General features: G+C 39.4%; 1 protein-coding gene across 1 annotated transcript in view; it reads right to left on the bottom strand.

The window, feature by feature from the left end:
* Positions 1 to 2695: 2695 nt before the first annotated feature.
* LOC116311829 (sodium-driven chloride bicarbonate exchanger-like) overlaps positions 2696 to 14264 on the bottom strand; it is a 58131-nt gene continuing 46562 nt past the window's right edge. The window contains exons 14-27 of the mRNA XM_031729039.2: positions 13893 to 14067; positions 13059 to 13192; positions 12662 to 12907; positions 10164 to 10269; positions 9388 to 9549; positions 8628 to 8741; positions 7662 to 7823; positions 7229 to 7480; positions 5417 to 5485; positions 5148 to 5321; positions 4938 to 5060; positions 4792 to 4856; positions 4471 to 4584; positions 2696 to 3782 (exon numbers count right to left, since the gene is read on the bottom strand). Of these exons, the coding sequence (XP_031584899.2) occupies positions 3710 to 3782; positions 4471 to 4584; positions 4792 to 4856; positions 4938 to 5060; positions 5148 to 5321; positions 5417 to 5485; positions 7229 to 7480; positions 7662 to 7823; positions 8628 to 8741; positions 9388 to 9549; positions 10164 to 10269; positions 12662 to 12907; positions 13059 to 13192; positions 13893 to 14067 (1969 nt within the window). The 3' untranslated portion in view covers positions 2696 to 3709. The remainder of the gene's footprint in view (positions 3783 to 4470; positions 4585 to 4791; positions 4857 to 4937; positions 5061 to 5147; positions 5322 to 5416; positions 5486 to 7228; positions 7481 to 7661; positions 7824 to 8627; positions 8742 to 9387; positions 9550 to 10163; positions 10270 to 12661; positions 12908 to 13058; positions 13193 to 13892; positions 14068 to 14264) is intronic.

Genomic DNA, 14264 nt, shown 5'->3' with positions numbered 1-14264 from the left:
ACCCGATCGGTACCCCGCATGCGCGAATGTTTCCGGTACGGATTGGGTAGTGACAGTCGCTACCCGATCCGTAACCAAACATAATTTCACTCCACATAATAGCCCAATTTGGAACAATAGATATATACTAATGAACAGAAAATCTATTTTTATTCAAGATTGGTTATCAAAAGGTGTTTGGGCAATTGCCCATTTTGTAGATAAGGAAGGACATGTTCTAGAACATCAAGATTTTTGCCAAAAGTTTAATATCTAATGTTCTAAAAGTAAATTTAATCGGGTTATAAAATCCATAGCACTGTCACTTATAATAACATAGTTGTAAATGATATAATATATTCTGACATCTCCCCCAAGTTAAGGCAATTATATATAGATGATATTCGATTTTGTGATGTTAAATGCAATAATAAGTTTCTAAGATCTTCATTAAGGAGTCTTTATTCTCCAAATTTACTTAGACGTAATTACATATTAAAAGATTTCCAAAGGGAAGAAATTGAAAAAATAAGAATTGATTATATCACCTTCCCTATCCCTCCTAAAGAAGTCCAATTTAAAATTTTGAATAAAATTTACCGGACACATAGACTCCTTGGTGATAGATTCAAAATAGAAACTGGTAATTGTGTATTTTGTGAAACAGAAGAGGAGCATTTGGACCATCTATTCTTTTTGTGCAGTTTTATACAAATATTTTGGTTGGATTTTCATACCTGGCTTTATTCCAGTGGGATTCAAATTACCCCATTTACCTTAAATATGATAATGTTTGGAGTGTTTTTGAAAGAAAAGAAAGCTAATTATGGTGTTAATGTGTTATTAATTTTGTGCAAGCAATTTATACATAAATGTCGTTTTTTTAAGACCAAACCAACACTAGCTTACTGGAAAAACGACTTAAAACTGTTGGTTAATTCTTTGACTTTAGTTAAAAAGAAAAAGGCTGCTTTTTTTGTTTCCTTTGTAGAAGATTTTGATTTAGTGAGTTAATAATCTGTTAAATTATGTGACCCCATCTTTATATTTTCTTTTTCCTATGTATGAAAGTTAATATGTAAGGAAAGCTTATTCTCTGAATGTGTAATGTATGGTGCATTTTGTTTGTATGTTATCTTTACTAATAAAGTTTAAAAAAAAAAAAAAAAACGATCCGTAACGGAAACCCGATCGGTACCCCGCATGCGCGAAAGGTGTCTACTTCCGGTCGAAGCGTTTTACGATAGTTACGGGTCAGCGTATCTGTTAAGATGTTAAGAATAATAAGTATCTCTTAAAATGTTTCCATTAATTAAACATTTCAATATAATGTAGACAAAAACGAAAAATAAAAAGATAGTTACGGATCAGGACTCCCCGATCCTTACTGCGCATGTGCACAGTCCGACCGTACAAATCGGGTCTACCCGATCCGTACCGCGCATGTGCAGATGTTTTCTTCTTCTTCTGTTCGTTTAATGGCAGTTTACTCCCCAGTGTACGAGGATACCGCCACCTGCTGACCGAGCGAATGAACCCTGTTATAAACTGAATTAGCGTCATTTCAAATGCGTGTTAAATTTGATTTAGCGATAGTCAAGTGTGTTTATGCTTGTCTGTGTGGAGAGGATTGATTGGAATAGTGATGATGATGTCCGCTATCACTGTCAATTGTCAGTAAACACTTAATCTGGCTGATGAATCTTCACGTGACATATTACAAAGTCTGTATTATTAAGTCTGTAATTAGGCGCCATTCTTATTATTTTACGGAGCTTTTGTTCAATCGGGGGACGCTGTCTGTTGAGGAGAAAAGCATGAATTTGTTTGTATACGGATTATCCATTGTTTAAATGTCCCGGTAGTCGAAAAGGAGGCAGAGCTGTTGAGAAATGCTAGGAGCTAACTGGGCGCTAACTGTATCATTCAAATATATTGAATGTCGCAATGCTGGCAAAGAAAGGAAGTGACGTAAGATTTGCGCATGCGGGGTACCGATCGGGTTTCCGGTACGGATCGGGTAGCGACAGGGACAAATCGGGTCTACCCGATCCATACCGCGCATGTGCAGGGGTTTTCTTCTTCTTCTGTTCGTTTAATGGCAGTTTACTCCCCAGTGTAAGAGGATACTGCCACCTGCTGACCCAGCGAATGAACCTTATTGTAAACTGAATTAGCACCATTACAAACGTGTGTTAAATTTGATTTAGTGACAGTCGAGTGTGTTTATGCTTGTCTGTGTGGAGAGGATTGATTGGAATAGTGATGATGATGTCCGCTACCACTGTCGATTGTCAGTAAACACTTCATCTGGCTGATGAATCTTCACGTGACATATAAAGTCTGTATTATTAACTCTGTAATTAGGCGCCATTCTTATTTTACGGCATTGTAGTTCAATCGGGGAACGCTCTCTGTTGAGGAGAAAAGCATGAATTTGTTGGTATACGGATTATCCATTGTTTAAATGTCCCGGTAGTCGGAAAGGAGGCAGAGCTGCTGAGAAATGCTAGGAGCTAACTGGGCGCTAACCGTATCATTCAAATATATTGAATGTCGCAATGTTGGCAAAGAGAGGACGTGACGTAAGATTTGCGCATGCGGGGTACCGATCGCGTTTCCGGTACGGATCGGGTAGCGATAGAGCCCAGGGTTTTTTTGTTATGATTCTAGAGAGAGCATTTTCCCAGTTTTTTTGGCGTCCGCTATGGCCTACAGTAGCCTGTGTTACTGTTCTTAATAAACAGCCGGTAAACGGAATACCAGTCATCTCTGTCTTCTGTCGGAGGGACGCTGCAATAAGGAAATTAAGAAATAAGATATAAAGTGCCTGTTAGCAATTGTTTTCTTGGTTACTTTTAAACAAAGCAATGGAAGCTATTTCACCATTTACGCTGTCTATGCTAAGCTAAGTTAACTAGCTGCTGGATTTAGCTTCATATTTAGCAATCTCTTTAGGTCAGTCTCTTCATGTGACTCTCAGAAACAAATTTCAAAGTCAAATTTCTGGGGAGTTTCTTGGCAAATGCTTCATACTAGAGGAGAAGGAGACATTTATACCTGATAGGAATGGAAAAGACTGGGAAATGATGAGTGGTCACTGTCACAAAACATTTAGATATATTTAATATATAAAATGTATATTTAATGCTTCCAAAAAATTACTAGATTTGCTATATAGCCAACTCTTTTAGATACCAGTACTACAGATTTATATTGGCAAATATCTACTTTTTTTCAGTCTATTATGAGGTGCTAAATACAACAGCGGCATTAAATGCTCCACGGAGAATGTCGTGGAGTAAACAATGTTCCACATAGAATCAATTCTTTAGTGGGTCGCTGTAACCTTGTTAAAAGGACAACTTGTAGTTGTTGGAAAAATATAAAAACATACAAAATACAAATAAAATAAAGTTAAAAAATTCTTTAAAATTTTTCCGTAATTGGCCCATAGACACAGCAGTTACTGCAGGTGTCATAATTCTGGCATCCTTCGGTTGCTGGTATCACCAAACACTGATATACACAGAAAAGAAAAACACAGATGTGTCTCAGTTTCTTCTCATTAATACGGTTTCTAATAAATTTTCTTTGTTTCACACGACTTGCACATAGACTTACGTGACGAAAAAACACAGTGTAGCACAGTACAAAGGTGGCTGAGTGTGGCACGGTATACTGGTTGATTTACTGGTTGACAGCACAGTGGCTTTGCCAGTATGTGTCATCACAAACTTGTCTCCCTGTCCAAGCTCTTGTCATGCCTTCTCCGCTTGTGACGCTTTTCGTTGCTTTTGGAACTGCATGGGGGGAAAAAGAAAATGTAAACCCAACAAAAATGATACAAAAAGAGAATTTCAGTGGCATGCATGCATGCAAATTTATCTCAAAAAGGTTCAGCAGTCTACCCTTAAAATATAGATTACAGTGACCAGTAAATTAGACCCAGTGCTATTAACTGTTTGTATTTAGCATGCCAAGGTCACATTTGACATCAAGAAAACATGAATGAATAACATACACATACATCTTCCATCACCCAAATCATAATTTGCAGCACATATTCATCATGCAATAACACTTGAGACTCTCCATGCTGAAGGGGTCACCTCTGAACTGCTTACCTTTGGGATATCAGCTTCTGAGAGGTTAGGAAGGGGAGCTTAGGGGTGGGATGAAATGAGAAAGGCAGGCAGGAAATTCTATGTTAGTCTGCTCAGTGGGAAATCTACAAGGGCAGGACTGCTCCTAAACAAACATACTAGCATGTCAGCTTCTTGGAAAAAGTCAGTATTCCTGAATAATAAACACCTGTGCTTGCTGTTTTCACAACCTTAAGATCAGAAGCCTACTTATGATCTGGATCAACATCCAGTATTAGCTCTGTGTTGTATGGGAGATCTGGAAGTCTTAATAATGCAAATTTGCATTATTAATGCAAATAATGCAAATCTATTCTATTCTATTCTATTCAAATATGTGGCTAACCTTTTAGCACTTTGTTCCTTTTTAGCACTCTCAGCAGGGTTCACACTCTTCCACACATTCCCAAAGGACCCTTTGGACATCTCATCAGTGATGTTTACTGTTGCTGGGTCACTCCTTCAAACAAGCAGAGAAAAGGACATTATTTCATTGACTGTATGAGGTTTTCACTAAAGTAGCACAAGCACTTAAACCACACATACGTCTAAGCTAGAGCTAAGAATGAACTCAGAAATATCCGCATGTGTGAGTTTTGGTTGACGGACAAAACAGCTTAGGTAAAACACAAAACACAGAATAGAATTAAATATCCGAAAGACTTACTTGTAGTGTCCCTCAAGTGGCACTTGTACAATGCCTTCCTCCTCTGCAATAATGCTGTGTTCCTCCTGTGGGAAGAGAAAAATCTATTGCATTAGCCGAAATTTGAAGATCATCCAAGTCCTCTAAACAGTGCTCTCTTACTCCACCTCTTGTGCAGCATCTTCTAGTTTCTTCTTCTTCCACTCCGGCATCAGGTCATCCAGCCAGCTCAGCTCTCTCTTGGTGAAAATGAAGTCCAGCAACTTGCGAATAAACACTAGGGCCAAGACCTGGAACAAGAAAAACAGACTGATGTCAAGCCATCATATTCATTAGGTGCACAAACACACATGCATATACAAGCACACTTGGGTTACCATCATGGGGAAAACAATGGCAGCTTTAGAGGTCTTGATGACCCAGAGGAGGACCAAGCAGCTGAGCTGGATGATAGTAAAAAGATGGACCTTCCTCAAAGGGACGTGACGAAGGTAAATGAAGTCTGGCTGATGTTTGGCAGGCATGCCAAACAGCTTCAGACGGTCAAAGAACTGCACAGATACAAAGAAAAAATGAGAATTTTCCTTCAAAGCTTTTCTGGATTATTTGTTCCAAAAGAAAATACCATGGTCATGCTTTAGCTCACCTGAATACCTCTGAGTGAGGAAGCCCCCATGTAAAGAAAGACGCCATATAACACAGGCATGGGAATAAACTGCGTACAGACAGAAAAGCATTTCCAGTATGAGTAAAAACTTAGTCTTTCCTGTTAGATGGTGAACTTATTCATCCATGTCAGCGGTTACAGAAAACATTTCTCTTGTTTTGTTTGCTAGACATTATTAGCTGTAGTTCAGAAGGTAGAGCAGCTGATCAACTAATTAGAAGGTTGGTGGTTTGATCCCTGGCTGCTCCAGTCTGATATTTTTTTGCACTTTGCAACTGTGGCTACATTTCTATAAGAGCATGCTAGAGAAATGTAACCATGCAATCATATGGTTGTAATTCCTTAGCAATTATGATGTGATTTCATTCTAACTTAACCACTGTTTTGTAGACGTAGCTTGTGTCACTCTAAACACAACTGTTCACATAAGCCCTTTTTTTGTTAATGAAGCAAACACTGAGTTGAGCCAAATGCCCCCTTGCCAAGGTTGGTTGTCCATTCAGTCTGTATAATCTGATATGAAAGTAACCGCTGATTCTGTCATGGTCTGTGGAATACGCAGATCATACAGTATATTGAGGAATGTGATGACTCAAACACAGACCCGCAGAGGCAAGCTGGAGTAAACAAAAACAAAAGCAAGCATTTTATTTAGGCTGGTGGTCAAAGCACAAAATAAAGGTAAGACATAAAATACAAAAGGAAACCAAAAACTCTTGCTATGAGAAAGCTAGGTGACACAAGGGGAAGTTGACTGATGCTCTGACAATAGACAAAGGGAGACTGAGACAATATATACACAAGCAGGTGATTAGAAAAAGTAGAGACAACGCACAGTGGGGAAAAAACACAGCTGAACTGAATCTAACTAATGAGGCAAGGAAAGCAAAACGAAACGTAGCACACGCAAGATTAGACTGTCAAAATAAAACAGGAAGTATACATGCACACAGAGGCTAAGACACAAAACTTGACAGAGACAAAAGATAAACAAACATGGAGAGATGACAGACTTAAAGGAGATAAAAAAGGACATTACACAGAGAGATGACTAAAGTGAACAGAAAGGGATTGTTAAAGACATGAGTTTCAGGAGGTAGTTTGTTTGTTTTAGGCTTGTCACTGTCCACTTGTCTAATTTCCTCAAATATTTTGATGGACACACTAGAGATGTGACTAGTTTTCTGCTAAAAGCTCTTTGGGAGTCCCTTTGTTAATGCAAACAAATAGTCAAATGGTGAAATGTTTCATAGGTTCAACAAAATTACACAACATTATATGTTCTTGTAACGTGCCTAAAAATATTATTTAAAATAGGTCCTTTGAATAATTATCTGTTATTTTTTTATATATTGTTAAAAGTATTAAGAATTGAACAAATAAAAAGTACTTCTGAGATCCGGAAATCTCTACTAAGTATAGGTATAAGCAGGGGTGCACATAAGTGGTCCGCAGGTGCGCATTCCAGATAAGAAGTTGCAACGCACGTTTGCGTACATATAAAAGGCACTGTTTTTGTCCGCTAGAGTGGGATTTTCACTGCATATTCTGCACCACATCTCTGTGTGTTCATCATTTGTTTGAAGCCAGCTCACCTCCTGCAACCACTTTTCCGAGAATACGCGCTTCTTTTGCGGTTCGGACTCCTTCTGACATTTCTTTGGAGGTGGAGGAACAACAAAGTAATTGCTTAAAGGAGCTTGCTTCTTCAACATTATTTTGACAGCGAATGCGCACCTGCGGACCACTTATGTGCACCCCTGGGTATAAGTATAGGTGTTTATCCCCTACCTTCAGCACAGAGGTCATGAAGACGGAACAGCCCATCAGAGTAAAGATCATGAGGCCAGTGAAGCGCTGCTCTCGGATTCCCAAGAACTTGGGCTGCTCTCCAGGGGCCGAGCACTCTGACTCCAGCTTCAGGCTATTCACGTGGGAGATGGAGAGCACAGTGGCAGCCACGAACCATGGCAAGCCCATTACTGAGCACACACCAAGCATCACCCCCACCACAAACAGGTCCAGGTGATAGCCACAGCCTTTCTGTAGGGTTGGATCAAGGAAAGTGTGATTTAGATATTTAGATTTAGCTTACTGACCCATTTCAGAAAAAGCAAAGGTTAGATAACTAAAAAACAGCACACTGGGGCTTGTAGGAATTAATTGTATTGACCACATTTAAAATCACTTTGACACACCAATGTGAGCATATCCAATTAAATACCTTTAGTTTGTGTTCCTTCCTGTTGATGATGACGGCTGTGATCTGCTGGTCCATAAAGATGAGAATGGTGCAGAGCAGAGCAGGGATGAAGGTGATAATTGTGGTCCACCAGGGGTTGGGCCCCACAGGGTTGATAACCCAGCCACGATCATCCCTGGTTGGCTAGGGTAATGACAAAAAGAACATTTAATAAAAATGAAGAATTTGAAATGTTTAAATAAACGAAAATACATATTTCCTCTTTATTTCTAAATTTCTCTTCTGAGTCATTATTATTAGACTATTATTACATTTAATTAGGACGCTTTGATGTTCACTGCTAATATAAGTTATATATTTTCTGGATGTTTTTACACTAGTTTCCTTTTTGGCCAGGATCAGTGTCATTACTGGCAACATGCCGGATCCTACACAGGTTTCACAGGTAGTCCAATCCCTCGGATGGCACACCAATACCCACCATTGTCAGAAGGTTTATTGTATCTCCCAGTGCAGTCTCAAGAGAATGGAGGAGATTCCAGGAGACTGGAGTTAGTCTAGGATAGCTGGACAGGGCTGTAGAATTGGAGGTGCTACTTTTTGCAAGGAGGAATAGGAACAGGTGTATATGTCCTCATATCTGCCCCTCATATTTGAAGTCCGTCAGGAGACAATCCTCGTACCAATTCTGATTTCAATTTATATCTTATGTTACCCCTGGGTCATCTACTGAACAGTTTCAAGGACATCTTGTACCTTTGCTATGCTAATGATGCACAGCCGTACTTTTCAATTCAGTCTAACAACTTCAGCAGCCCCTCTAACATGGCTGTTGAATCTAAATCTAAACATTCTTATACAGTTATACTGTTATACTGTTATACTCTTATACTGTTTCATTTAAATGTTATGAAACTTTAACACAGAAAAATTGTGCAATACATTTTGATGTAAACAGCAGCTTGTGTGAGATTCATGTGGACTTACTTTGAATTTGTTGGGAACCTGTAATTTAGGTGAGGGGATACCCAGGGCATAATCTACTAACACCATAGTGAGAATGGTAATGAAGACTGCAAAGTCGCTGATGATGGCCCGCACCTAAAGGAAACAAGACACAATCTTTAGACAGAAGTATGTTACAAAAAGATAGATAGATAGATAGACAGACAGATAGATAGACAGACAGATAGATAGATAGATAGATAGATAGATAGATAGATAGATAGATAGATAGATAGATAGATAGATAGATAGATAGATAGATAGATAGATAGATAGATAGATAGAAAGAACTGGGCTGGGTTGAACATTTTAAGAATATTCTTTATGGTGTTTTTGGAACATTTGGTCTCTATAGCTTTATCTAGAATGAGAAACATTACTTCTTTTCTATATATTTTAAAGGGTCTCAGTATAATGGCTCAAGTTCTGTTTTGACAATGGGTTAGGCTTGTTTTCTTAAATTTAATTAATTAATTAACTCTATCAGTACAGAGTTCAGCTCTTTCACCTTATTTTTGACCTCTATCCAGACTACAGTGCAGCACTCATCACCACAAGGTGGCGCCAGGACAGTACAGATGAGTGTGACAGCATCAGGCCACACATGCACATCATCACATTGATGAATCATAGAAACTGCACATAGATTCTCCACAAATACTGTGTCCTAAGACAACCAACTGATGGCAGCATAAGTTACCAAATACAAACATTTAAAATAAATTGGATAAAACATATGTACCTTGGTTGGAAAGTACCGGCTTGTCTTGAACTCCTTGAGAAAAGCAGACATAAAGACAGTGGAGAAGAACAGGACCACGCACCAAAAGAGGACGTCAGGGATGTACGGGCCATGGGGACCGCAGGCGCTGCCCTCAAACTCCCCGTGCAACATCTCGCACTCCTACTGACCCCAGAGGACACAGTGATGATGATGATGATGGCGGTGGTGGTGAGAAACAGGGTATGAGCAGGAGAAGGAGGAAAGCAGGGATAATGACGCCAATAAAGAATGATTAAAGTGACAGTGGGGATAATGGCAATGATGGATGTCAGTGTCAATAATGAATTAGAAAATTCTGACTACCAAAAGTCAGACACATTCACTGCTCATTTTCTTTACTATCCCTGTAGTGCATGATTCATCACTTGCATACAGCAGAGGCCTCACCTGACTGCCACATCTAACATGTGTAGGAGTGGTGTAGCATGCTGCCACCAGCGTGACTGATAAGTGACATCATTCCTTACACTGCATCTACACCCTTATTTTGCACAGCTAGATACCATAAAATACTGCCCACATGATCCTAAACCCTGCCTAGTCTTATTATGTTTGTGTAACAAAGTAAGGGCTGAGTACAACACAACATGTGTGGTGTTATGTTTCATTGCTGAATGAGCAGTTTCTGTCTAGATCTGGCCTTTCTTCTCCTCTGCATCAGGCATTATTTCAAACATATACATATATATATATATGTATGCATGCAAGTGTTTTGCAATAATTTTTATTCTTACCGTGACCTCCAGCATGGTCCAGTTGACCTGGGAAGCAGTGATGTTTCTCTCCTCCCAGAACTGCAGAGTCTCATTGCTGGGGTCCCTAGGTTCCACACAAGAACATCTATAGGAGGAGGATAAATAGATTCAGTTTTCTTGAGTAAAATACAACAGGCCAAGATAAATATACTCTATCTGCAGTTCATTAGCGGTGGCTGTGGATCCTTGGACAGGATAATGAGCCTCAAATTGCCCCACTTGTTCCACAGATGCAACTGCAAGTGTGTCTCTAATCGAGAAAGTGTGTAAAGTACAAAATAAAGTACTGTTTGAATGTAGCAATATCACATCGATATTTTTCAATGGTATTTTGCAGAATGGAGTCATGTTTTTTCATAAAGTAATGCACAAAGACAGTTTTGTGTGCAAACAAGTACAATATTGAAGAGACTGTTTAGTCCTTGCTGAATTTATTTCTAAAAGGAAACAAATAAATCAGAATCAGAATTTTTTAAGTCCGCTGTGGAAAAAAGCGTTTCCAAATAAGAGGGCGATTACTTGTACACCTACCCAGTCTACCTACTTTACCCATATAGCCTCGCATACAGAGATAAACTATTAGAAAATGAAAACACAGAATAAGTGGACATTAAAGTCTGATTTGCTGACATGATAGGAATTACCCATCAGCAGCCCACTTCAGTGATATAACAATATGTAGCATCCCTGGTATTTAATATGTTCTGGCTCCACCTAGCGGAGGAGGCCATGATTTGTTGTTAAAGAAAAAAAAGAGCCTTTCTAGATCTAAAAGTCAACTAAAGGATTGAATGAAAATAATCATTACTCCGTTTTATATGACATAGCAAAGCAAATGTAGAATAAGACATTAATACCAATATCTTTCTATTTAAGAAGATGAGTAAAATACTAAAAATAAAACAAATGCATAAATACTTTTACAGCTTAAAATGGCTGAGATGTAACTGTACACATCCAAGCATACCCAAATTAGCTCCTGTTGCCCACCCCTCCACCACTGACCCTTGACCTAATATAAAACGTATCAAACCGGTTGAATTTTGTAACTAAATGTGGTCATAAGTTACAAAATGAATATCATTCTCTATTAAAAGACCTGAAACTAGAAACCAAGAAAAGTGTTTACTGGTATCATAAATTCATTGAGAATTAGATGTTTTCTCTGTACAGACTTCTAGATATCTTAATGACCTTATAGTACCATATCACCCTATTAGAGCACTTCGTTCTCACACTGCAGGCTTACTTGCTGTTCCTAGAGTATTTAAAAGTAGAATGGGAGGGAGAGCCTGCAGTTTTCAGGCCCCTCTTCTGTGGAACCAGCTTCCAGTTTGGATTCAGGAGACAGACACTATCTCTACTTTTAAGATTAGGCTTCAAACTCTCCTTTTTGCTAAAGCATATAGTTAGGGCTGGATCATGTGACCATGAATCCTCCCTTAGTTATGCTGCAATGGGTGTAGTGCTGCTGGGGGATTCCCATGATGCATTGAGTATTTCTTCTTCAGTCACCTTTCTCACTCACTGTGTGTTTAATAGACCTCTCTGCACTGAATCATACTTGTTATTAATCTCTGCCTCTCGTCCACAGCATGTCTTTCGTCTTCCTTTACTCTCCCCAACCGGTCGCAGCAGATGGCTGCCCCTCCCTGAGCCTGGTTCTGCTGGAGGTTTCTTCCTGATAAAAGAGAGTTTTTCCTTCCCACTGTCACCAAAGTGCTCTTAGGGGTCATATGATTGTTGGGTTTTTCTCTGTATGTAATATTGTAGGGTCTACCTTAAAATATGAAGTTCCTTGAGGTGACTGTTGTTGTGATTTGGGGCTGTATAAATAAAATAAAGTTGAAACTGAAAGGTGAAGTCATTTCAATTTCAATTGGAATTGAAATGGCTTCACTTTTCATACCTGGAACCTGGTTCGTCTTTTAAATGATTCCTCACATTAAATAAACTTTCTTCCGGACTGAATGGTCTGACAAGCTAGCCTAAGTCTACAACTTGGTGAGATTGGTTCCTTGGATCTGTTATGTTTTTGTGATTGTTAGTGTTACACTAGAGTTTCCCAAGGTGAAAATGTTTCAGGCTCACTGACTGCTTGTTTCACTCATAATATGTCATAAAAACACTGTGTGGACTTGTTGGTAACATTTTTCTTAGCTTTCTGCTGGCATTTATCAAAACTAAATGTCAGCCTACCCTGGTGTCCACTACACCAGAATAGAAACTCACAGAAGGAGCTTTTGGCTTGACATAGCCACTAGCCAGCTTAAAGCACGATGATCCATCCTGACACACACTCAACATGGGATTATTCATCATAAAGCACAATCCATGTCTGAAAAAAAATGAACAGCATGCCCGCTACAGTGCTGCACCATCTGCCGTTTCTTGATACAGCAAAAGACTTGAGCACGTGTGAGCAAATGTGCTGCGTTAAGCACACCGTGCATGGCCTGTAACCAAAATGTACGTACGAGTACAATGTGAGTTTCTGAAGGTTGTTGTTCTTGTTGATGGGGTAATGCACCCCCAGGTGAAGTAGTTTCTCCAGGGCCTCATAGATGAAGATAATGCAGATCAGTGCAGCAAAAGCTTCCTCGGTGAAGCGTGTGATGTAACAGACAAGCGAGCTGGCATCTGTGGCCACCAGAAGTAGACAGAAGAAGGCCGTCCACAGGCCAATACAGGCCCTCAGGGAGAGGTAGGAGAGGCCGTATTCCCTGACGGACACGGAAAACACAGAAAAACATAGCAGTGGCAGAAAAGCAGGATACATGACATTTCAACTGAAGCATAAAACACACACACACCTATCAAATAAACAGAAATATTATTGTATAAAAAAGCACAAAGGTGTAGTAAATAACCTACTTGCAGAACTTAAAGAGGATCTTCTCAAAGACAAGAACAGGCCCTGTGCTGCCCAGGATGGTGAGAGGCTGCCCGGCAAAAAGAGAGTAGGCTATTCCAGTCATGGAAGCCCCGAATAAGGATTCGATAGCACTCTGGAAACACACAAAATAATGTTCTGATTCATTTAGTCAAACACATGTTGTATTTGGAATGTTCTAGTCTTCAAATCAGCATTTCCTATCATGGTGGAGTATAAGCTATAACTCTAATATTATCCTGTTCACACATGCAAGGAGCCAATAGGAAGTCAGACAACATAAGTAAGGCTTGGCTGGGGAAAAAAACCAAAGAGCCTGTGTCAAATAAAAACCTTTGCTACACAGAAGCATCAGTAAAGTCGTTTTTAGAAACTGTTTTGAAACTGCTTTGGATATGTGTTAAAAATACTTCTCACTTCATATAAAGAACATCTGTAGCTGTGTGCTTTTGGCCGGAAGCACCAACAAACTGGTCATTTATCCAATCCGACTATGGGCTACCAGCACATAGCTGGAGATGCATGAATGTGAATTCATGAATGTGATCTGGAGGATCCAACTGTCTCTCAAGGTAATACCATTTTTGTCATAAAACTAAATAAAGGAGGACATGTGAGCTTTGACCTGGTGATGGTGCTTAAAGATAAATTTTGATGAGATCAAATCCTTCAAATTCCTTCATTCAGCTATTGGTTTCAAAGGCTTTGAGTTTGATGCGGTGTGCAGATGATTGTGTATATAGTTCTTGGATGTAAAAAGATGCTTTTTGGGGGTGTTTATATAGGCTCGAGGAAAAAAATAACAATGATCTTACCACACGCCCCTCTGTAGCCTCACCCAAGAGTCCTCCAAAGGTGATCACAGGGGACATGCAGGCGCAGTAGAGGAAGAGAAATGAGGCTAGACACTGCAGACTGACAGCGTCTGTGTAGTCAGAAAGGTAGTGAGGAGCCTTTCTTTTGACATCCAAGATCAACCCACCACAAAACCTGTGGATAAAAAGGGATTTCATGAAAGAGCTGCACATAAGCATAAGGTAACAAAGAGCAGCTTATCTTACATCTTATTGTAAGATATTGTAAGATTCATATGCCTTTAAACACTAAGTTATTATCAGGGCACCCACACTAAAATTATTGTACCTCTGTGCATCCATATGTGTGATTGTGTTGACTCATGGCTCCAT

The sequence above is a fragment of the Oreochromis aureus genome, linkage group 23, assembly GCF_013358895.1.
Source record: "Oreochromis aureus strain Israel breed Guangdong linkage group 23, ZZ_aureus, whole genome shotgun sequence".
Lineage (NCBI taxonomy): Eukaryota > Metazoa > Chordata > Actinopteri > Cichliformes > Cichlidae > Oreochromis > Oreochromis aureus.
Note: the sequence above shows the minus strand (reverse complement) of the source record. Positions and strands in the feature narration are given on the sequence as shown.